General features: G+C 30.1%; 1 protein-coding gene across 1 annotated transcript in view; it reads right to left on the reverse strand.

Annotated features, from left to right (window-relative positions):
* The window catches only part of LOC129962354 (titin-like), a 308,547-nt gene that overhangs the window by 61,805 nt on the left and 221,484 nt on the right, over positions 1-25,258 (reverse strand). Inside the window, 7 exon segments of the mRNA XM_056076101.1 lie at positions 6,967-7,008; positions 9,286-9,415; positions 10,797-11,086; positions 12,444-12,675; positions 13,696-13,880; positions 14,011-14,173; positions 15,842-24,828. Coding sequence (XP_055932076.1) covers positions 6,967-7,008; positions 9,286-9,415; positions 10,797-11,086; positions 12,444-12,675; positions 13,696-13,880; positions 14,011-14,173; positions 15,842-24,828 — 10,029 coding nt within the window.

Below are 25,258 nucleotides of genomic sequence, written 5' to 3' on the forward strand. Positions count from 1 at the left end.
ATGCAATTATATGTTCCAAATGAAAAACGATTAAAGTAGTTTCTTTTCAAAATAGCATTTGCACAATTTAAATGTATAATGTCCTACACGTAAAAAGCGCAAACGCGTTTTTTTCATTTTTATTTTGCCAGTACTGCACACATTATTTTACCTCCGATTTTTATTCCTCGAAACGATGCTGTAGATGTTTTAGGGATTTTCTTCTAGCACAAAAATAAAAAAGTTTTTTTTCTTCTTACTTTTCTATTGTATTGAGCTTTTATGGAATGATATGGATTAATTCAATGAAAAAGTCGTTTTTCAATGGATTTAACAACAACAACAAAAAAAATATTCTAAATTCCAATGAAATAAACGGATTTCGAATAAGGAAAAGTCAACAAATATTATTTAAAAAAAAAGCCGATCAATATTCGCTTTCACTGGGGAAGGAGAGAGGAGCTGTTATTTTAAAAGAATTTTTACACACATTAATTTTCAATAAAGAATTAAACTGTAATAAAAAGTCGTATATCATCTCATTTTCCCCTTAGCTAACATTAAAAGAATGTCTTTGCAGCAGCATAGTTCACGAGAAATTAGCATCATCATGAATTTGGAATTTCAAACTAAAAGTAAAGAAATCAGTAATTCATTATTTATCAAAAAAAAAAAAAACTAACTGCTGAAAAAAGTATTTTTACAGTAAATATAAACACTTTTTATGCAAGCTTTCATCTCATATTACTATAAATCCATTCAATCAATTGTTTCAAGATAGTTACTAAAAACATATTACTTCAAACAATGGAAATAAAAAAAAATTGCAATAATGCAAAATTAAATAAATAACAAATAAAAAGTACGATTAACAGCTATATATATGAAAATGGAATGATAAAAAGAATAGTGCGTTTTCTGATATTAAAATACTAAAAAATAATAAATTCTGCATTAAACTATAGGGGGGAAAATAGAATTTACTACTGAATCTTTAATTGCATCTTAACAATAAGACCAAAACTAGTTTATAAAAGCTAAATGTCTAAAAACCTTATGCAAAAATAAATAAAGGCTCGTAATAATCAAAATCGTAATAAAAAGTTAACTGAGGTCCACCGAATTAAAACTATAAAAATAGTAAATAAACAATGTAAATAAAATAAAATCACCTTCACAAGCAACAGCTTTTCAAATTTATAATGTAGCAACAAATAAAGCTGTAACTTAAATTCTCAAACACAGAAATAAATAAATAACAAAAATTTTCTAATGTTTGAAAGGTTAGTTAAAATTATATAAACATATTAAAACCCCAAAAGAAAATCACATTTATGAATAAATAGATTATAATCGCATTTTATGTAAAATGTGATAGCAACGAGTCAGTTTTTTTTTTTTTTTTTTTTTTTTTTTTTTTTTTGTAATTAAAGGAAAAAATATGTTACTTTATATATAAATATTAATATTATGAAATATAGTTACTTATCGCCGAATGCAAGTTAAAACGTATATTTTGCTTTGTATACTATTAATTGATGAGGTACGCAATATGCAGATAAAAAAAATTTGTCAGGAAAAAAATCCTAGAAATAACAGCTGCAAATATCTGATTTATTAAAACAAATGTTAACATATACTTTGATGTGCTATAAGGCACACCTTAAATATAAAAACTGTTTTCAATAATCGATAATTTTTAAAAATTAACGAAGCAATCGAAATCACAATGAAGCTGCAGGTGTAACATTAATGCAGAGAATTTTTTTTAATAACAATAAAGTAAATCAACTATAGTCATATATCATACAGGATAAAATTTAAAAAAAATCTCGAAAATTGACCAAAATTGGTCACATTTTATATTATGAGACATATGAATTAATTCTCTGCTTTACTAAAAGCGATTTTTCCAACCCTAGCTGTTCGTATTACTTTATGAATTAACACGCATCAATTGGTTTAAATCTAACGTATACTTGTAACAAAGATATAAGAAAAATGAATGCTTAAATGGTGTACTAAACTCTCTAATATTCAAACACTTTCGATTCAAATAGCAAATGAACTAAGGATTTTACTAAATTTCTAAGAAATGAACGCCTAAATTTTTATTTTATTTAAAATTACTTATTATGTTACACTGGTTTAACAGTTAATTAAAATTTTTAAATAGAAATCCTTCATAATAACAAACAAAGGCTGCCCATAAACAATACACTATATTAAAAAAAATAAAATTTTTCAACAGAATTCTTGATTTATTACTTGTTTATGTGTCATTTTTTCTCCATATAATGAACGATAGTTTCTATTTAATAAAGTTTTTCCTACTAAATTTGTCGTCTATTTTTCATTATAACATTTCACGATTTCTCATTTCATAAAATCCACTTAATCAGTTCTCGCAAAAAATAGCAACATCTGAAAAAAAAAAAAAAAGGATTTGAAAATAAGAGTTGTATAATAAGTATTAATTAATGACTTGTGATTACTTAGTTATTCAACGGAACATGTTATTTTGTAGAGCATTACGAAATATAATGGCAGTAACGAAAAAACTGTTAAAAGATGTTTCATAAGAAGTTATAAAAAAATTTGATACAGTGTCATGAGGAGAAAAAAGCTTCAATAAAATGTTATGGATGATGCATTTAAACCTTAAACCTGGAAAATGTGAAAATTTTTATGAAAAATGCGTTTTTATAATTGATGTGTATAATGCAGAGCTAAATTAAAACTAAGAAAAACTAAGCTTTTTCAAGTCAAGAAGATAAGAACTAAGCTTTTAAAGCTTTGGATACGTGTAAAAATCAATAAAATAAAGGGAGGATTAAGTTTCAGTTCATCCCCCCCCCTCGCTTTTACAACTTACATCCCAAATGTTTATTGAATGAATTTTCTTTATAATGAAGTTTTCATATGGAACGATGGAACCCTGTTAAATAAAGACTCGACTGTAGTTTTAAAAAGTATAAAATCATTAGATTAATATATATTTTTTATTTTCATATATTGCAACAGTAGAAGATATTTACTTTTTAAATGAAGAAATTATCCAGTAAGAAAGTAATTTTTGTAATATCGTGGAACATTTAATAATGCGCAGACCACAATATGAATGTTTCTTCAATTTTTTTTATATCTGTTTGTCAAGTGATTAATTTTAGGGCACTTATAAATTATTACACCATTAATATTAATTACTCGGTCAATATCGTACAACATTTCTTCTGAACTAGACTTTGCAATTTTTCCTGTAAAAAGGAAGTAATAAAGATTTCGTTGTTGCTGTTCTCAAAAATAAATCTCTCTAAACTATGATATAGCGTAAACCATATATATAAATTTGCTATAGCAAATAATGAATGAAAATGCTATGTTTTGGACGAATAAGAGAATTTCTAATATTCTTTAAATAATATTTTATATGTACAAAACATTATAACTTATTCAAAATATTAAAGCAATGTGTATAATTATAATACATACATATAAAATAAATAAATTGATTAATACAAAAAATAGAAATATATTTTAAAATGAACTGCATTATGGAAAGATTGCCTTAGATCTAAAATAAGAGTGGTCGTGAGTCAAAAAAATTCCCGCACTGGCATTTAATAACAATGATTAGCCGTGCAATGATTCGACGATTTCAATTTCAACTAACATTGGAACAAAAGCGACATTTCTTCAGGATGCAATATAAAATTGAAACACAATAAAATCGTAAAACTGATCACTTGATTTATTTAAAATGATGCGTGTCTTTTATTTGCAACGTTTCAATTTTTCTGATAAAAACCGTACTTCCGCTTTCCTGTTAACCTTATCAGATTATTAACGTGCTTCATATGAGAAGGAATTCATTGATGCTTCATCAGCAATTTATAAAATGTTTTTTTTTTTAATTTTTTTTTTTTCGAAGGAAATATTTTTTCTATATAATTCCAAAATTATCTTAGATGCATTTATAAAAAACCTTAACTTATTTAGAAACTATGAATTAAACTTTAATTATTTTTATTTTAAAATTATACGTATTCCTTCATCAGAACTTCCTTTTTATTTAAATGTAAAAAAAATATTAAAAAAAAATTTTTTTTCGCTGTTAACCAAAATTTTTAAAAATTCTGATCAAAAGGTATAAAATTAAGAGAAATGAATTTCCCTTTTACTGCCGAAAACATTAGTTGTAGAAATTTGATTCAAACTTGTCAATTTAAGAGTTGATTTTCTTCCAAAGAGGAGTTAATCCTTGGTTTACTTTTAAAAACGAAGAGTAAAAGAGAAATAAAATCCTTTTCTGGCGATTTAAAGCATATAATAACAATTTAAAGCGTATAATTTAACACAATAAAAATTTTTTTATTTACTTTATTTCATAAATAGTGGTATAGGAATAAAATAAAATCAATGCATGATATTAAAATTTAAATTATTTTAGAGATTGAGCACTCCATTGATATTTTTTCACTTAAGTATTAACTTATTTCATGTGAGTGCTTGGTCTCTTAAAAACAAAGTAAGGAATGCACTTTGTTAAAGGATGGTAAATGCAATCATATATCCATAAAATTGTGAACTGAAACTATAAAAGTAGTTTATATTTTATGTCATAAAACATAAGGTACTAAATATTTTTTAAATTTTATAAAGTTGGTCCACAATACAAAAATAAATTAAACTAAAATTAATCTACTGAATAAAAAATCTTTCATTAATAACCTTCTTTCCTAATTCTTTTAATGATATATATATATATATATATATAATTTTAAAATAAATACATAAATATTTCACATCAGAGGAGGCAGTCAAGGAAATATTCAATATACAAAAATAGTTTGTTAACTGTTAAAAAAATCTGGTTAATTCGAGAAGTTAACAAGATGGCATACTATTCTGCAATATTTACAGATACTTTTTTATGTCATTCAAATATTAGAGTAGGAAAAAAATAATTAATTTCAAGTATAAAAAGAAATTATATTTATAAATCCTTTTTAATCTTAGGCATCACTGGCAGCAATTAGGCAGAAATTAAAAAAATATTTAAATTAAAATTAATTTATTCTTTTTTCAGTTGAAGTCACGTTATTTGGAACCTAATCAAAATTTATTAGAGTTGGTGGGTGCAGGTAAAATGCCCAAGTATTTCCACCAATACTCGGTCTTCGTTTACGTGAACTTAATTATTATAACTTACTTCTTTTAACATGCATATTTCACAGTCTGCTGAAATATGTAAACCATACCTTTAAGAATAAAATTACATATTCTTTGGTTAATTAAGCTATCTTTAATTTATTGCATAAATAAGACTTGTATCAATATAAAAGATTAACAGTTTTAATGAATAAAGTGTTATGAGTTACAATGAAAGATACATAATTAATTTTTTTTGAGGGACAAAAAGTGATTATTAGAGGTTTGCAAGAGATTGAAAATATTAGCACATTATTATAGTTTGAAGAAAGTAAAAATTGATATAACTAATTAGTTAGTGAGAAGCTGGTTAAAAATGTTCCAGTGTTGTTTAGAAATAATTTAAAACCATATCAATACCAAAACTGTGCTGAATTTTCTTTTTACCTTTTCCTAAATTGAAATGATTACTTTATTTACAGAATAGTTTGCCATCCCTACTTAGTGCAAAGAGAGCACACATTTTTAATTTGTTAATCCAAATGGTTAAAATTGCCAGCTATAAAAAGCTTCAGCGATTTATTCGTAATAAATTTTAAAAAAAGAGAACGAAAAGCCATTTGTTGAAATTCAGGTGTTTCTTGCGAGATGCCGATATGACGTATTAAAACAAAAGCTAGCTTCTGATTAATTTTTATATTAGCTGAAACGAAGCTGTAATTATTAAAAGTATCTGAAGGATTATTATCTACACTCCAGTTATATTAGATTGAGTGAGTCTTGTAAGTCGAAGTTGAAGTAGTTTTCTTCCATCCACAGACACTAGAAGCAGAGCCAGATTAGAAGTTTCTCTTGAACACAACCAGATGATACGGCCAGTAAAGCTTCTGATAAAAAAAGCGTGAGATCTTTTATTATTAAAATTGCATTAGAGTATTTAAACGCTTTGTTTATGTAATATTAAGCATGATTAAGTAGTTTACTTAATGAAAACAGAGCTTTTGTAATATTACATTAAAATAATAGCATTATATGAGCATTAATTTGCTTTGTTATGCTAAAATAATCACTGGTGTATTCCATTGCATAAATTTATTTAAAGCATAATTAAAAAATTTTAAAATATAAATCATATTCCTTAGTTCATTTGAAGTTCCTAAATAGTTGAAAAGAGAAGCTAAAAGTGTTTATAAGCTACTTAATTTCAAACAGTATGTATGCATATTCATTAATGTTATCTTCAAATTGTGATACTTTAATTTGCTATTAATTGTAAAATGTATTTGCTTTAAATGTTCATATGGCATTTTTTCACTTGTATGTTGACTGTTAATTTCTACAATAAAAGCAAAAAAAAAAAAAAAAAAAAAAATGTGATCAGAAAGTTTATTGCCTTTGAAACTTAAAAAAAGTACTGTAAAATAATCATCAGAGCAATTGATTAGATAAAAATGCATTCATTTCTCCAAAAAACAAATCTGGTGAAAAAATTTCAAAAATATATTTTTAAAAACTTTTGTTTTTAAAAAAAAATCAGAGGAAATAAAGAAAACTTAAAACAATAAAGCAAAATATTTTTTATGCAATTCGAATAAACCAGTGACTATTTTTGTTTAAAATGTATTATGTTAAAGATGAGAACTGCATTAATCTCTTCCCACTCCGAAACACCAGTTGGTAATGAAAGAAAATTACTTATTAGTTTCGAGAGTAGTGATAGTTAATGACTAGTTAGAATTGCTCTTCTCACACTGAGAATCAAAGCTTTAACTGTTTAATTTAAAACCCATGTTAGCTAATAAGCTAAAATAAAATGACAGGTACTGTTTCTCGAACCTTTTGTCCTCTTTACAGCGGTTTTTTCGTCCCTTTCCATGACTGTAGAATGTAAAAACAATACTTAACATATTTGAAAAAATATAAAAAATGACATTTCAAAATAAATTAAAATAGCATTGAAAATAAAGTATTTATAATTCTTGAAAAGAAAGATCACACCAAGTTTTGATTCATTCTTCATCAATTTTTTTAGTAACAAAAAGATTTGTTTTATATTAAACAAGAAAATAAAATTTTTAAAAAGTATAAATGATTGCACATTTTTACAATTAAGATATGTCAAAAAAGAACAAGATTGTATTAAATAATGATTGAATCTTAGAAAAAGTCTTTCATGGCAAATTTTTAAATACAAGGAACTTGTTATTCATAAAAAGTTCTTAAAAATCAATATTTTCAAAATATCACTTTAGTTTTAAAATGCAATTAAAAAACTTCTATATGACTGAAAATAATTAAAATCACAGAAAAACTAAATGAAACTAAAGAATATGAGCATACTTACCAATGAAATATATTCTTGTAGCTTCCTCTATCTGTACTAACTTCATGATGATTTCAATTAAATTTGATTTTCTTTAATTTTTTTGAATAAACATACTAGTAATTTTTTAATAAAATTCTAATACTGATTGTGCTAAAATATTTCTGGATAAGCTATTGTTGCTAATTCACATGGAAATTGTTATTAATTCTATGTAAAAATAAATAATCTTTAAAAATTTCAACAAATGTCACATAGAAAAGACACGGAGGAACACGGAAAGAAATCATGCAGAGTGGGATTGAACATTAATCATAGCCACATAAAACATGCAATACATAGACACACATAGAAGTAAAATGTATTAAAAACATTCGTCACAGAAGACAAAAGTTACTAATATTTATCAGCAAAAGCAAAAATTGATTTGGAATTTTAAAAATATTACATTTTATTTATGTAGTTTCCAGGATTAGATTTGCTTTTCTCACATGAATCACAGTAGTAAATTAAAAATAATAGCATGTAGATTATATGAAAAAAGCTAATATTTAACATGAAAATTTAAAGTTAACATCTATGATAATTAAAATACAAAAGAATTATAATTAATGTTTATAAATGAGATAATTCATGTTAAAAATTAATTTTTAGAAGCATTATACAGAAGTTATATAAATATTGTTTTGAAATACATTGTATGCATATAATAATAGCATTAGTTTTAATGTAAAGCAGCAAAAGTTAAATAAATTATTTTGAATACTCAATTAGAGATGGTTCATAAAATCTTTCTTAAAAGCAAAAAGAATATTTATTAATTATCAGATTAAACTTTATAGTAATTAGTATCAAAAAGACACTTTACTGATTCTTTTTCATTAACTTTTTGAATTCATATGCCTTCGATTCCTATTTTTATTTATGATCAGATCATCATAAAAATTTACAAATCAGGATTAATAATAATGGAATTTTAATAAGAAATATTTGAATATTCTTTTTGCTTTTGTATTTCTAAATATAATTAATGATGAATATGCTCTTAGTTTATAAGCGTTTGTACAATTAGTATAAGGTAAAGCAAGTTACAGCTGTAGCCATCCCACTCTGTAAGTTGTCATCAGAAGATTGTTTTTTGTTTAATTGTTTTTTAAAGATTTTTACGTATTCCCCATTCTAAAATTCATTTAAATGGTTTTTTTAAATTTTAACATTTATTGATATATATTTTGAAGAAAGTAATTTTAATATAACATTAATATCATTCTAATTCTGAAAACCTGAAGCCATTTTTTTTAACATCGGATTTTTGCATTCTGTTTCATTCGATTGCAAAATATGTCACCGAACACTTGAATGAATACTCTTGGAATACTTATAACTCGGCAATACATCAAATAGAGGGCTTGAGCGAAGTTCGCTGAATTTAAAATACGTACAACATTACATTACATTTTACATACAAATAACAGCAAATCCATATACTTACTGCATAAAATGCAGAATTATCAGTTACTTTTCATTTTATCCTTGGACTTATTTTATTAGCAATTCTTCGAAATAATTTGAATATGTTGATATTTCTGAGTCCGTTAGGTCATTGCGCCTTATCAGACAGTCTGATATTTATAATTTCCTATAAGAGGATCGTGATTTTATTTGTATCATTTTTTATACGTTAGCGATATTTAAAAAGAGTATCTTATTATGACGAATGAAGAAATGAGTTTTTTAAAACTGCATTTTAGCAAATATTGAAGTAGCTGAGCTGTAAATAAAAAAAAGATTAAGAAAATATTTAATCATAGCTGAGAGTAAGAAACACATACCTAAAACTTGGATGGTTTCAGAAGTCTGGGCTGTGGGCAGTTCTGGCCTGGCAGTTTCTTTGGCCTTGACTTCCAGAGGTCGATCAAATGTGACGTCTCCCAAACCTTGGTCAGGAGTTACTTGACTTACCTAAAAAAAACAAAAACATAGTTTGCATTGTCCATTGCCTCGGGTTAAATATAATATACGATTAAGACTGTTGCTATACAATTCAGTCCATAATGGAATCAATGCATAGTTCAAAATTAAACCAAAGTTTTATGATAAATTTAATTCAGAAATGGAATTATAATGAACAGAAGCAAATCGAAAACGGCTGTAATTACTTTCTTAAAACTCTAAATCATACCGTTAGAAAAAATCTAGGATATTTATGCAGAAGTTGCTACTTTTAGATTTCTCATATTTTTATGTCAATATTTCAGAATAAAAAAATAACGAGCGCCAATATTTAAAAAAAAGTTATAATACATTTCACTTAGTCGAACGGTTTAATAGGCCATTTTCAAGTATGTTTCTCTCTTTCTTTAAGGAATAACAAAATGAGTATTCAATGAAAAAGGAGGAAAATTCAGTCCTAAGAATAGTTATTTTTAGAATCTTAAATTCTTTTTATGTGATTATTTTTCAAGCTTATTGCTGGTTTATATCACTTATGAAAAAGGCCTAGATACTGAATATGTAATATTTTTATCTGCTTACTTTTGTTTCAAGCTATGATTGTTGATTTATTTATTTTAATCAAGTTTAATTTTTAATTATAAAGCTATTTAAATTTTCTATTTTTTTTTTCTAAAGAAATCAAATTTTTCTATCTTTAAGCAGAAGTACTTGGGTCTCTAAAATCACAGGAAATACACTAACACACGCCAAACGATATTCATTTAAATACTTTAGTACGCATATAAGTATACTAAAAACAAAATTTATAATATACAAAATGGTGTGATGGCAAATGTTGATAAGAATCTGATCACATTAACATTTTTCTATAAAGCAGAATGTATCCCATCACAAAAATAGATAAAATAGTAGTATATCAATTTTGGATTGAATTTTGCAATCAATAACTGTATATATAATGTAATTAAATGTTATTACTTAAAACAATATAAAAATTTAATGATCTTATAAATTCAAATTTATTTAATCATGTATAAAAGTAATATGGGATAATTTTCAAAATTGTTCATAGATTTTGTCGTACATAATTCTTTATAAGCATAGTAATATGTAGTTTAAAATGCAAGTGAAGTTATATATTTCAAATAAATTAAACTTTTCAACTTTAAATTTATTTTTCGAAAATATTAACGTATGGGTAATATTCAAGAATCATAAATAATTTTGCACAATTTTACTTTTTCACTAAAAGAACACCCTTCGCAAAAGCGATGTTGTAATTATTCTTTATCATTCGCAAACAAGTCTGTGCAGTAAAATAGTGGCTAATATAAAAATTGAGGGAACCATAGCAAATGTCATTGGAAAATTGAACTTCTAATTCTACCTGCACAGGAACTTTTTCAACTACACCGAGAGCAGCCGTGGCAGAAGAAGGCGTTTCTTGAGGCTTCATATCAGACAGAGAGCTGTGAGCCAGCGTTTCATACACCTGCATAGCTATCTCTGAAGGCAGTATGACATCTACTTTCCTAGCACCCGGCATGGAATCTGCAGTTAGAGCTGCTACGGTATTGGCACTTAATATTTCCAAGACTTGTGTGGCCAGTTCAGATGGTAAGCTGACATTTGCAGTTGCTTCTTTAGGACGTTCCTCGGCCAACTCTTGTAATGACCCTAAGGGGAAAACAGAAACTTTAGGCACATGCGAACTTATTTTAGTGAGAGATGGAAAATCATGACATCGTTTCTTTCCGATGCATGCCTTTTTTAAAACCACTGCATTAGAAAAGTCTGAATGAGAATGGAAGAAAAGATGGCAACTTTTTAATGTAAAAATTAGTTTTTTTATACATAAAAAAAAGGAGGCAATACTATATACGACACAAATATAATACACTGAAGAGAAATTTTGTAGTAACTCTTCACTAGCGGAGTGAGGTCGATATTAAATCCTCGTTAAGTCTTCAAAGCAAAAACGTGAGGTATGAAATGGATTTCCCCATGCTATTTTCTGCAGTTTGAGGTCGTAAAACCTCCAGCATGATACTTTCACATGTTGCCTTTTAGATAATTAGTTCCCTGTATGAACTGATCACTTACTGGGGATTTCTACCTCCCTTCAAAGCTAATGAAGTGCCCGAAGCAGAGCTTCTTCGTCTTTCGATGAAAATAATTTGAGCAGTCAGAACTATCAGAATTTTCGCTACAGTTAAGTAAACTAATAATAGTTTAGTATTTTTTTTTAAATGATGAGAGAAATTTATCCTTTGAAGAAGACAAACCATAAAATAAAAAACTGTATAAAAAATAAGATTATAAAATAGAAAATTGGATAAACTAATAAAAAGTTATATCCATTGAACTTGGCAAAATCAATAAATACAGCGCTAAATAGTTCTGAATGAAAAAAATGATATAAATTAGATTTTTTCGGTAGCGTGAATTATCTTTTGCACTATCATGATTGATAATTATTACTGAAATTCAACTTTTGTTAACAAAGAAAAATGTTAAACAATTTCAAGAAAAATTGCACATCCTATTTTAAATAATTTATTTTACAGTTTCAAATCCAAGATTTTGCCTAATTATTTCATTCTTCATTTTATTTCGCCATAAAGATATTCGTATCATAATTGTTAACAAGAAACGTGACATTTTTTTGATAAAGTCGCATCGAAAATTTCATAATTGAGTTCTGAAGATATTATCAAGTTAATTTGATTTAAAAAGCAAGCTTTACAAGTAACTTTGTTCAAAATTAGTAGATGCATATTTCCAATTGATAAATTTATTGATTATGAATATTCTATTGAAAATCAACATTTTCTTTATATAATTTTTAAAAGAGTTACAAAAGAGTCTCTACGTCTCTCAAAATGTTTTATATAAAATTCTTCCTAAAGTAAATTTACCTGAATTTCAGAATCAAATAGCCAATTTTATATAATATCAACTTTCTGAAATAATTTCAAATGCTTAATCACCCCGTTATCGGCATTTTTCTTTTTGAAAGTGGAATTCACTTTACCTTGGGTAGTCACTTCCACCACTTGCATCGCAACATCAGAAGGCACTGAAAAAGCAAGTTCTTGTGTCCCGGGTAATTCGCCAGGTTTGAAATCCATCACAGAGCTGTGAGGCGTGACAAGAGAAACCTCGGCAGCAATATCTGGTGCGATTTCTACACCAGCTTGCCTGGAACCTGGTCTCTCAGCTATTGCTAGATCTCCAATGGAACTATTTGCCAGCACTTCAAATACCTATATTCATTGAGAAAGCACATTTTAAAAAATACCCTAGAAATTTTCATTATCTGTAGTCAGTAATTTAAATAAGTAAGATAAAACACAAGTTACAAGTTACTTAGGTATCAATAATATAGCGATATCAAGTGTTTCCGGGATCATGGTAAATTTTTTAGTACCATTCCAGTTTTATCTGGTAAAAAATGTGAAACGAACGTGATACGCTGATTTTTGTAATTCTTTTTACGTTGTTCGAAACATGTATCTATTTGTTCTTATTCACTTTTCATTATGCCAATAGAAAGGACAACAAAAATTAGATCGATTCATTCTTGAATATCTATCTACCTTGATTTTTAAAAAGATTTTTTTTTTTTTTTTTGTAAATAAAAGAATGGTAAAATTTTTAAAGATTGGTTTGGTAGGAGTTTCAATTGGCGCAAGAACTATTCTTGGCTAAACTGTACAATACATATGGTAAAAAATAAAGTAAACACATCGATGTGACAAAGAAAATTTAATAATTAAATCATAAATTTAATAAATAAAAATACCAAAACTTTAAAAAAACTGATCAAAAAAAGAAACTGAAGGAATGCAATTGGAAAAAATAATGTATCGAAACAAAGTAAAAAAAAAAAAAAAAAAAAAAAACGTATGTATCAAAATACAATAAAAAAAATTGAATATCCATTAAGAAGTTAAAAATATTTGGGAAGTATTTTTAAGCATCTTTGTTTTGATTTGATTATTAAAAAAAAAAAAAATAGGGAAAAAGAAAATTTTTAATTTAGTTTACATCTGAAATAATTTTAGAGATTTTGCATTTTGCATTCCTTTTACAAGTATTTCATACTCAGTAAACATCCCTATTAGCACAAGATATCGTACGATATTCTCACGATGTTCTCTGAATGCTAGTCAATGTCAGGAAGTTATCATAATAATGTTGTTCGGCATTTTGTGCTAATAGGAATGAAATAAATTGATGCAAGGTGGTTTTCTTAAATCTGTCAACTGCCAATTCATTCTTACTTGGGTAGCCAGTTCTGATGGAATAGAGAAATCGGCTTTCTTGGCCCCAGGTATTTCATCTGGCTTCATATCGCTAAAAGAACTATTTTCGAGCACTTCCAGAACTTGCATGGCCAAATCGAAAGGAATTGATACATCAGCGACTTCTGTCGGTAATTCTCCTTTCTCCAATTCTTTTAGAGAATCTGACGGAAAAATCAAACAAATAAACAAAAATAGAACATTGAAATTTCATTGCAAAAATTAACACAAATGAATGAGAGAGGGGTGCACTAAAGAGCTATTAAGAAGATAAAAACAACTAGACATTAATACCCTGAGTTATAACTTCTGATACTTCAGCTACAACATCTGATGGAATTTCGAAGTCCAATTGTTTAGAGCCAGGAAGTTCATGAGGTTTAAATTCTTTTTCTTTTTCTTGAACTTGAATCTCTGATATACTCAGGGTATGTTGCGATGATACAACGAAATCCACCTGGAGGACATAGATGACACACATTAGGAACACGAAGACTTAATATCGGACATTGAAATTGTTAATTAGAAGCATTAGGTGAAATGATAAATGCTGGAAGTTCGCTTCTATGACAGAAAAAAAAGAGAATGATTTCTGCACACATATTACGATAACATATTTTTTCTATTACGATAGATTTTTTAAAAAAACCATTTGTTGAATTCAAATATTTACTAAAGATAATTATTTTTCTACATGATAGAATTTCCATGATTTCTATTTCAATTATGGAAAATAATTCTCATCATGATTCAATTCAATTTCAAGAATGCTATACATTTTTAATCTCAGTTTTAAGATATTATAATATATAACAAAAATATGAAAATGCAAAATTTAGAATTAAGAAATGTTGCATAATACATTTGCCTTATCTTTTCTTTAGTTCTTATCTTTTATTAACTAAAAGAAGGTTTTAAAGAAATAATTCAATTAAGAATTGATCAAATTGAATAAAAATCAACATAAATTAGTTACATAAAGGACGAGTTAAAAATGACTAGGATATTAAAATCATGATACACAAATATAAGTTAGATTTCACAGTAAAAATCTTTACAATAGACTCGTTCTAAAGTAATTTCATAAACCCACAAAAAGGTTGCGAGGAAAATGCTAAGTTCATGTAGATTACTCGTTGTAGCAAACAGTTTCATTATTGTTGAATATCAAAGAATAAGAGACGATTGCGTGTAGTTAAGAAATACTATTAAAGGCATTCGGGAGATCAGAATGAATACTTTCCCGAAAGATCATTTGTATACAATAAGATAAAAGCCCATCAAATAAGGTCCCTAAAATATATTTTGTAAGCATAAATATCGAAAAATTGATGGAAAGGAAACCTCTTTGAAATACATTACTAGAGAAAAAGGTCTAGTTGTCTAAGGTAGCCGCATCACTTTTTTTTTTAGTTGTATCGTTGTTTAATGTTTGATTTTACGAATTATCACTAATGAAACATATCTAATGTGAAAAATTCGATCTGAATGATAGCTTCATTTTCTTAATTAATTTCATTAAATTTTCAAATAGTATAAAGAGCATCTAAAGTTACATGCTATAAATTATAGTCGAAAATAATTTTTTTTTCTTCAGTTCCTGAAGGGGTAATAGAAGTCTAGAAAAATCAATTGATAGGAGATTGAATTTGAAAGAAAACCGAGTCTATTGTCTAGATATTCTACATATTAGTTGTATTTAAAAATAGGTTATAATAACAAATATTTCAACCAAAATAAATATCAAAAAGAAGCCTCTTATCGTTACTGATTAATAAATATTAAGATATGAAAGATAATATGTATATTATAGCACATAAAATTCCACATAAAACAATTCAATGGAGCTGAAAATAAAGAGTACATTAGTGCTAAACACAATTTTATATAGTAGTAATGAGTTAGAGGCCTACAGTGTTAAAAAGCTGAGTCAGTGAATTATATAAAATGACATAAAAATTAATGCATTATTTCACAATAGAGCAAGCGTTTGAATCATTAGCAGCAGGATCAGTGACTTTATTGTCCAATCTTCATGGTTAGATTTGCGTTAAAAGAAGCTCGAGTTACAGCAGTCACACAGTCATCCATTGTGAAGCTCGAGGTCATTCAAACCTCATCTTACCTGTTGGCCTTCCGGTTTTTTATCCTCCACAAGTTCAGCAGTAATGGATTGTGTTTCTACATCAGATACGGCAACATGCTCTTCTGGAATGAATTTTACTTTGGCACTTGTTTCTGCTGGTAACTGATCTCGTTCTAACGATGCAGCTCTATTTTCCTCAATCACTTCGGACACAATAAAGGTTTCATGAGGTGATAAAGCCACTTTAGCAACTCCAGTAATGGCTTTTTCTGCAGCGCTCAGTTCTTCAGTTTTGGTCTCTGGAGTAATCTCTGATACTGAAACATGTTCAATGGCTGTTAATGACATATTAGCTTTCTTACTTTTGGGTAATTTCTCAACCAATAATTCTTCAGTGTGCGTTTCTGAAAATATTTGTGAGACATTGATATGAGTATTCTTTGCCAGAGCAAACTGTGCCTTTTTCTCTACAGGCTTTTGATCTTCAGGTAATTCATCGAAAGTTTCTTCTGCACTAGTTTCTTGTATTGTAAATGATTGTTTCTGTGTGTAACTTACAAATGCAGATGCACTTTCTGGTGATTTATCTGGTACAAGCTCAGCAGCTGTGGTTCCAGTTGTCACCTCTGATACGTCTAAAGAATCTTTCGGCAAAAAGTTTGCTAGCGCAGTGAACTCTGCAGGTTTTTTGGCTAAACTCAATTCAGATGGGAAATCTGCAGAAGTAATTTCTGAAACTGCAACTGATTCTAAGCAAGGAATATTAACATCAGCTGTCTCACCAGCAGGTAGCTTTTTGTGCACAAGATCTTTTGGCTGATCACCCACAACTGTTTCGGACACACATATAGAATCGGTACTCATAACTTCAAACTCCAACTTCTTAGTAATTGGTGCTTTCATGGCTTTCAGATCGCCAGTAGTTAATTCAGAAACAACTTCTTCAACTGAAACTGTTTGTTTGGCAACAAATCTGCTTTCGGCATTTACTCCAGATGGTAATTTTTTCGATTCAAATTCATCAGGCTTCAGCTCTGAAAGAACTTCTGAAATTGCAACAGTTTCTTTTAGCATTAATTCCACCCCAGCCTTTGTTTCTTGTGGTTTCTCTATTACAATATCAGATGGAGTTTGTTCGCTTGAAATTTCTGAAACAGTCAATGGCTTTTTAGTCGTGAACTTAATATCAGCCTGAACTTCTCCAGGGAGTCTACCGGGTGCAAATTGCCCTGGTCTTTCTTCTGAAAGAGTGTGAGAAACTTGCACGCTTTCCAAGTGAGCAAGCTCTACAGATGCCTGTATTCCTGAAGGTTTTGGTTTTTCAATTAATTGTTCAGGAGTTTGTTCTACAGATACTTCAGAAACTGATAGAGGTTTTTTAGTAGTAAATTTTATTCCAGCCTGCACTTCTCCTGGCAATTTACCAGGAGCAAATTGGCCAGGTCTTTCTTCAGCTAAGGTTTGCGATACTTCAACACTTTCTTGATGTGGAATTCCAACCAGCGCTTGCACCTGTAATGGCTTTTTATCAGGCTCTAAACTTTCAGCCGTCTGCTGAGATGATGTTTCTAAAATAGTTAATGGTTTCTTTGTGGTCCATTTGACATCTAATTGAACTTCACCGGGTAATTTACCAGCAGCAAATTTTTCAGGTAACTCTTCTGCAGTTGTTTGTTGAACCTCAATACTCTCTTGGAAGGGAATATCAACTAAAGCTGTTACAGAAGTAGGTTTCTTTCTCAATTCTAGCTGCTCGGATTCTTGATGAGTAGATACTTCAAGAACGGAAACATGAGATTCTGTGGTTAATTTTACTCCAGCTTGTATTTCTCCGGGTAATCTTCCTGCTTCGAACTGTCCAGGTTGTTCTTCTAATGCGGGCTGTGATACTTGAACAGATTCTTGGTGAGAAACTCCAATAACTGCTGATTCAGTAGCAGGTTTCTTTTGATCTGCTAAATCACCAGACTCTTGCTGAGTTGCTATCTCTAAAACTGATAACGATTCTTTTATAGGTAATTTAATTCCAGCTTTAACTTCACCAGGTAATTTACCCGGAGCAAACTGACCAGGCTTTTCTTCAGCTAATGTTTGAGATATTTCTAATCCTTCTTGTTGAGAGATCCCAAAATATGCATGAACTTCAGTAGGTTTCTTTGAAGATGGCAAATCTTCAGAACTTTGTTCCGTAGAAACTTCAGAAACTGAAACAGAACTTTTAGTTGTCCATTTAATTCCTGCTTGAACTTCACCTGGAAGTCTCCCAGCACTAAACTCTCCCGGTTTTTCTTCTGCTAAGGCATGTAGTACTTCCAAAGACTCTAATTGCGATACACCAACAGTCGCTTTTACTTCAGAAGGTTTCTTTTGAACTTCAATTTCTTCTGATTTATGCTGTATTTCTACTTCTGATATCGAAAGGGGCTTTTTAGTTACGAATTTGACTCCAGCCTGAAGTTCACCAGGGTGCCTTCCAGCAGCGAATTGTCCAGGTTTCTCTTCAGGAAGCATTTCAGATACTTGGACAGATTCTTGTTGAGATAAATCAAAATGTGCTTGAGCTGATACGGGTTTCTTTTCAGATGGTAGTATTTCTGACATTTGTTCAGTAGAAACTTCCGAAACTGATAAAGATTCCTTGGTAGTTATTTTTATACCAGCATGCATTTCTCCAGGTAATTTACCAGCAGGGAAATGCTCAGGTTTCTCATCAGGCATCATTTCTGAAATTTGTATTGGTTCTTGTTGAGTTACTTCCACTAAAGCCTGCATTTCAAGAGGACGCTTTGATTCTTCCAGTTTTTCTGAATGCTGCTCAGCGGCTACTTCCATCACAGAGAGAGGCTTTTTAGTTGTCCATCTGACATCTGCTTGAATTTCACCTGGCAATTTACCGGCGGCAAAATGCCCAGGTTTTTCTTCTGATAACGTTTGAGATACTTCTAACGATTCCTTTGTGGTTATTTTCACTCCAGCTTGTACTTCGCCTGGTAGTCTACCTGCTTCGAATTGTCCATGTTTTTCACTAGTTAAAGTCTGTAAAATCTCCAGCGATTCTAACTGTGAAAGTCCTAATTTAGCTTGAGCTTCCAGCGGCTTTTCTTCTTTACTTAATGATTCTGAACTTTGTACCGTGGATACTTCAGAAATAGATAAAGGTTTGTTGGTAGTCCACTTAATACCTGCCTGAACTTCACCTGGTAATTTACCAGCAGCAAATTTTCCAGGGGCTTCTTCAGTGACAGCCTGAGATACTTCCACTGATTCTTGTTGAGAAATTTCAAGCTGCGCTTGGACTTTTGCAGGCTTCTTTTGCAATAGAAGATCTTCAGACTTTTGTTCTGTCGATATTTCCGATACAGAAATTGATTCTGTTGTTGTTAATTTTATACCAGCTTGAACTTCACCAGGCAGTTTACCAGGAGCAAATTGGCCAGGTTTTTCTTCAAACGTAGTTTGACTTACTTGAATATACTCTTGTTTTGAAACATCTACGTGGGCTTTTTCAGAAGATGGTTTTATTGCTTCTGGTAAAAGGGATGCTGCTTGTTGTACTGAAGTTTCAGATACGGTAAGAGATTTATTTGTAGTCCATTGAACACCTGCTTGAACTTCTCCAGGCAATTTTCCAGGTGCAAAGCTACCAGGCCTTTCTTCAGGTAATACTTGAGATACCTGAAATGTTTCTCTTGAAGTCATATCTAAAGCAGCCTGTTTTTCACTCGGTGTTTCTTCCAAATGCAATTCTGTGGATGTCATTTCTGTGCGAACTTGAGATACTGAAATTGATTCCTTTGTTTTTATTGTAGTTTTCGCTTTAACCTGTCCTGGTACTGTTCCAGGTAAGAATTCTTTAGGCTTTTCTTCAGGCAATACAGCTCCTACATCAAGAGGTTCTTGAACACGATAATTAACAATTGCATGGACATCTTTGGGTTTTGAAACAATGATTTCAGTTGGACTTTGTTCATCTCTTACTTCAGAAATAATAAGAGATTGACGAGGAGACATCTTGTAAATTGCTTCTTCTTTTTTGACACGAGGTTTAATAATGCTTGTCACTTCTTCAGTAGTGCTAGAGATTTCTTCAACATGAGCTTTTTCAGGGATAATAAAACGCTTAGATGATTTTTCTGTTTCTTCAGCTTCGATTACTTGTTTTATTTCCATTTTAGATTTTCCCATCTTTTTTGTAGATAATTGAATTTCTTGTTCTGAATCTTTTGTAATTTTCGCTTCTTTAGTCACTTTAGCAGTTTTAGAAACCTTTTTGTCCATCGTAATTTTCGCTGTAGCTCTTTCTGATGTAGATATATCAAATTCCTTTTCGGTTTGCATTCTAGGTCTTTCTTTACTTTCTACAATAATTTCTTGTTTCTTGATTTGCGTCACATCAATTTCTGGTGTTTCTACAGCTGTTGAAGATACATGGATAGTTCTTTCATGTATTTGAGGTTGCAATGGAGTAAATTCAATCTTTTTAACTTCAATTACTTTTTCGTCTTCAAAAATTCTACGCCTGGAAGATATTTCAAATTCTGTTTGAATTTCTTGCCTACTTACTACTTCTGGTTTAATTTTTGCTTCACTTTTTAGTGTTATTTCAGGTTTAAATTGAGTTTTATCAATAAATTCTATTTCCTGAACTATGGCCTTTTCAGGTTTTTTCTCGATTGTGACTACTTTTTGTGGTTTATATTCCAACATAGTAACAGTACTGACAACAGGAGTTTCCTCCTCTTCTTCTTCTTCATCTTTGACCCGTTTGACCTTTAATTGTCTTTTCTCAACTTTCAAAGTTGTAGAGGATTTAGGCGTTTTAAAAGATTTCGTAACAATCTCCTGCTTACCTTTCTGAGAAGACACATCAATTTCTATCTTTTGATCAACTGTCTTTTCTTCCTTTAATTTCTGGATCTTCTCTACTTGAGTTTCTGTTCTCTTGGTAATTAAATCAAAAGACACATCTTCTTGACATACTTCTTTAGTAATTGTTGTTTCTTGAGGCTTCGTTTCTTTTTCAGATGGTCTCTCGGGTTTTTTCATTCCAATCGTAGTTGAAGATGTGACAACTGTTTCTTCTTTTTTTACTTCCTTTTGTACTACTTTTTTAGGCTTCAATTTTGATATATCAGATACTTGTGCTTGAAGAGGTTTAGGCATTTCTTGTAAAGTAAAGCTTTTCAGTTTGTAATCAACAAATTCAGGTTTGATATCTTCAGGCTTTCTCTTCTCTATCCTAGATGGCTGAAGTTGAACTTTAGGTAAATCTGAAACTTCTGCTTGAAGTGGCTTAGGCAAATCTTGTAAAGTGTAACTTTTTAAATTGTAATCGATAAATTCCGGTTTAATTTCTTCTGGTTTTCTCTTTTCTATTTTAGTAGGTTGAAGTTGTACTTTAGGCAGTTCTGATATTTGTGCTTGAAGAGGTTTAGGGTGTTCTGCAAGAGTAAAACTTTTCAGATTGTAATCGATAAATTCTGGTTTAATTTCTTCTGGTTTCCTCTTCTCTATCTTAGCAGGTTGCAAATGTACTTTAGGTAACTCTGATATTTGTGCCTGAAGAGGCCTAGGAAGTTCCTCAAGAGTGAAGCTTTTCAATTGATAATCCACAAATTCAGGTTTAAATTCTTCTGGTTTTCTTTTTTCTATTCTAGCGGGTTGGAGTTGTATCTGAGCAAAGAGTGGTCGTTCTGGGACAATTTCTTTCTTCTCAAACTTTGAAGGCTGCAATTTAATCATTTCAGCTGTTTTAACAGTATGCGAAATATCTTCATATACTATCTTTTTACTCTCAGAAGAAACTGTAGGCTTCTCAATCGATTCCAAAGTTATTTCTTGTTTAGGTTTCAAAGAAGAAACCTCGATTTCAATTTTGTCGTCGACTTTCTTTGGCCCATCTTTTTTCATTGTAGTTGTTTCAATGACTTGAGTCGTTGTGGTTTTTATGGAAATATCTTTAGGTTTCAAGATTGCAACTGGTTGTTCTTCAAGTTTTTTGGGTTTTATGAAACTTTTATCAGTTTTCTTCAGGCCAAATTTTGTTGTTGTAATGTGTGTTTGATCTTCCACAACCTTTTCTTCACTTACTACTTTTTTGGGCTTTAATTTCTGCACGTCTGATATTTCTGCTTGTGAAGTTCTAGGATGTTCATCTACAGTAAACTTTTTTAGGGAATAATCCACAAATTCTGGTTTGATTTCTTCAGGTTTTCGCTGTTCTAATGTAATTTGTTGTAACCGTACTTGAGTAAAGTCTGATATTTCAGCCTGTGATGTTTTAGGTTCTTGACCAAAAGTCAATTTTTTCAATTTGTAATCCACAAATTCAGGCTTGATTTCTTCAGGTTTCTTTTTGTCGAAAGTCACTTGTTGTAAACCAACCTGGGATGTTTGTGGCTTTGTCTCTTTAGTCTCAAAGGTAGACTGCACAATATGAGTTTCCTTTTGAACTATTTGTGATGCTTGTGAAATTACTGTAGACTGTGTGATTGTTTGCGACACAACAGCTTGCATTGGTTTAGTATCTGTTGAAGATAATTCTACTGGTGTAGTTTGAAACGGTTTGGGTCCAATTATTTTCGCAACTTTTTTATCATGCTTAATAATTTCAAATGATGGTTTCTTCGGGATATCTTCTTCTTTCGGCAATTCTTCTGGAACTGAAGTAGTTTTATGAACAACGATTGTTTCCTTGTGTTTGGTTACTTTTGGAGTTTCAATGCTTTCGAAAGTAATTTCTTTTTTTGGTTTATATTCACCAGGTATAATTTCAATCTGCTTTTCTTCATCTTTTACTGTTTTACTTAATTTTTTAACAATGGTTTCCCTTGCTTTAGGCTTACCTTTGGTGACTACATCAAAATCTGATTTATATTCTGGTTGCTGCTGTTCTGGTTTTGGCTTCACTTCTTCAATTAAAGTCGGTTTCTTGATTATCTGTGTCGTTACAAGTGTAGTGGAAGATGAAACAGTTGTGTCTGTTACTTTTTGAATTTCTGGCGTAGGTTTATGCATGACAGTTGTTTCTTTGAATCTAACCGTTTCAGGTTTTTCAATACTTTCAAGAGTGATTTCTTGTTTTGGTTTATATACACCAGGTATAATTTCAATCTGTTCTTCTTCGTCTTTTACAGTTTTACTTAATTTTTTAACAATGGTTTCTCTTGCTTTAGGTTTACTTTTGGTGATTATATCAAAATCTGATTCATATTCTGGTTGCTGAACCTCTGGTTTTGGCGTAAATTCCTTAATTTCTGTTGGTTTCTTAAATTTCTGTGTCGTTATAAGTGTAGTGGAAGATGAAACACTTGTGTCTGTTACTTTTTGAATTTCTGGTGTTGGTTTCTGCATGATAGTTGTTTCTTTGAATCTAATCGGTTCGGGTTTTTCGATACTTTCAAGAGTGATTTCTTGCTTGGGCTTATGTTGATATGCAGTTATTTCAACCACATAATCTTCTTCCTGGGTGTGATCAACTTTAGTCAAACGGTCGCTTATTACTTGTTTCGCAATTTCTTTCTTTTCTTTGGTTGTAAAATCAATTTCCATTTCTGGTTTTTTAAATTGTGGTTCAACTGGCTTAGCCAGTTTTGGTTCATGCCTTTTGGGCTCTTCCTTCTCCTTTGGTTGAGGTTTAAAAGTTAACTCAGACGTAGTAACCACTTCTTCAGGTTTCTTATGCACATCAACTACGACTTGTTCTCTTTCCCTTTTTGTTTTAGGAATTTCTTTGCTTTCATATGTTATCGCTTGTTTAGGCTTCATTGGCAAAGCAGTGATTTCAATTATTGGTTCTTTCGTCATTGTTTCTTCAAGTTTCTTTTCTACTGTTTGCTTAGCAATTTCTTTTCTCCAAGTTTGTACATCAGACACGATTTTTGGTGCTTCTGGTAGAGGCATCTGTGGTTCATATGGTTTTGGGAATATTTTTTGCTGCCGTTGTTGTTGCTTCAATGTTAGCATAGATGTTGAATCATAGAATGTTTGTTCTTGTTGTGTTGTCTGCTCCTCAAGCTGAAAAACTTCCTCTCCTTTTTTAGATACACCAACAACTACAGATTCTCTTTCAGAAACTGGTTTTGGAACTAACTTACTTTCATATATAATTTCCTGTTTTGGTTTCAAAGGCAAAGCAGTAATTTCAACAACTTGTGGCTTATCTTTTTGCATTGCTTCCTCGATTTTTTTCTCGACAATTTGCTTAGCTTGCTCTTTTCTCAAAGTTTGTATGCCTGGAGTGATGCTTGGCATTTCAGGCTGAGACATTAAAAGAGGTTGTTGTGGTTGAGGTTGCTGTGACACTATTGTCCTTTGCTGGCTATACGAAACAGTCATGGATGAACCAAAAGAAGTAACATCTTGTGGTTTCTGTCGCGTGTCCATTACGATAGTTTCCCTTTCTCTGGGCTGCTTTGGATACATTCGGCTATCAAAAGTAATTTCTTGTTTCCCTTCTCTAGGTAAAAGAGTCACTTCTATTCCTTTAATATCCTCTGGCTCTGTCCTCTCCCTTATAATAGTTTCTGTATGCTGAGAGATTTGCTGAATTCCTTGCTTAGAAACAGTTTGCATGGAAATATCTTGTTGCTGGAACCCTCTCATGGGTCTTATTTGTGAAATCATCGTACTCTGAGTTTTCACTTGTTCTGCTCTCATAGTCACAGACTGATACGATTTAACATCTCTCTGTAAAGACACCTGTTCAGGGATATCTTCAATGGGGACCTGTTTTATACTTACAGAATGATCACGAACATCGATACTTTTCATTACCTCGGCTTTTTCCGGTTGTGGTCTTGGAGAAGGCACGGCTTCTGAAGGCTGTTCTTGAGGAGTGACCTGTTGCACTAAAATGTGCTCTTGTGTCCAGAGAGATGTCTCTGCCTGTTCTTCGACGCTTTTGGTCGGTCTCAGTTCTCTGGTACGCTGCAGTGGAGCTATCTTCTCAACCGCTTTTTTAACTGTGGGCCTTTTAGGCTTCTTTTCCTTCTCTCGAATTTCTGCTTCGTGTTCTTCTTTAGTTACTACAAGTAGAGAATATTGTTTAAAATTTTATTTCATTTCCATAAAAATATCAAAAATCTTAAAATATTATGTAAAATCATTGCGATTTTCTCATTCTTTAATAAAAAAAAATGCTTATAATAATAACTAACTTTAAATTTAACTCTTTTTAGAAAACTAAAATTTAATTTTGTCAATACTACAATGTTTTGATTTTTAATAAATACCTTATGCGAATGTAGAAAAGAAAGGATTTTTCATTCATAATATTCCACATTTCTAATTTAAGATTCATTCTAAAATTTTTAAAAATAAATTTTTAGTAAAAATAAACAGAATTTCTGAATGATAGTATTGCCTTGATTTTAAATTTAAACTTTATTCATGGTAGACGTTATGTTTGGGCTTTGTTTTTGAATATATTTATTATTTTATTCAGTAATTCATCGC

Source organism: Argiope bruennichi, chromosome 2, assembly GCF_947563725.1.
Source record: "Argiope bruennichi chromosome 2, qqArgBrue1.1, whole genome shotgun sequence".
NCBI lineage: Eukaryota > Metazoa > Arthropoda > Arachnida > Araneae > Araneidae > Argiope > Argiope bruennichi.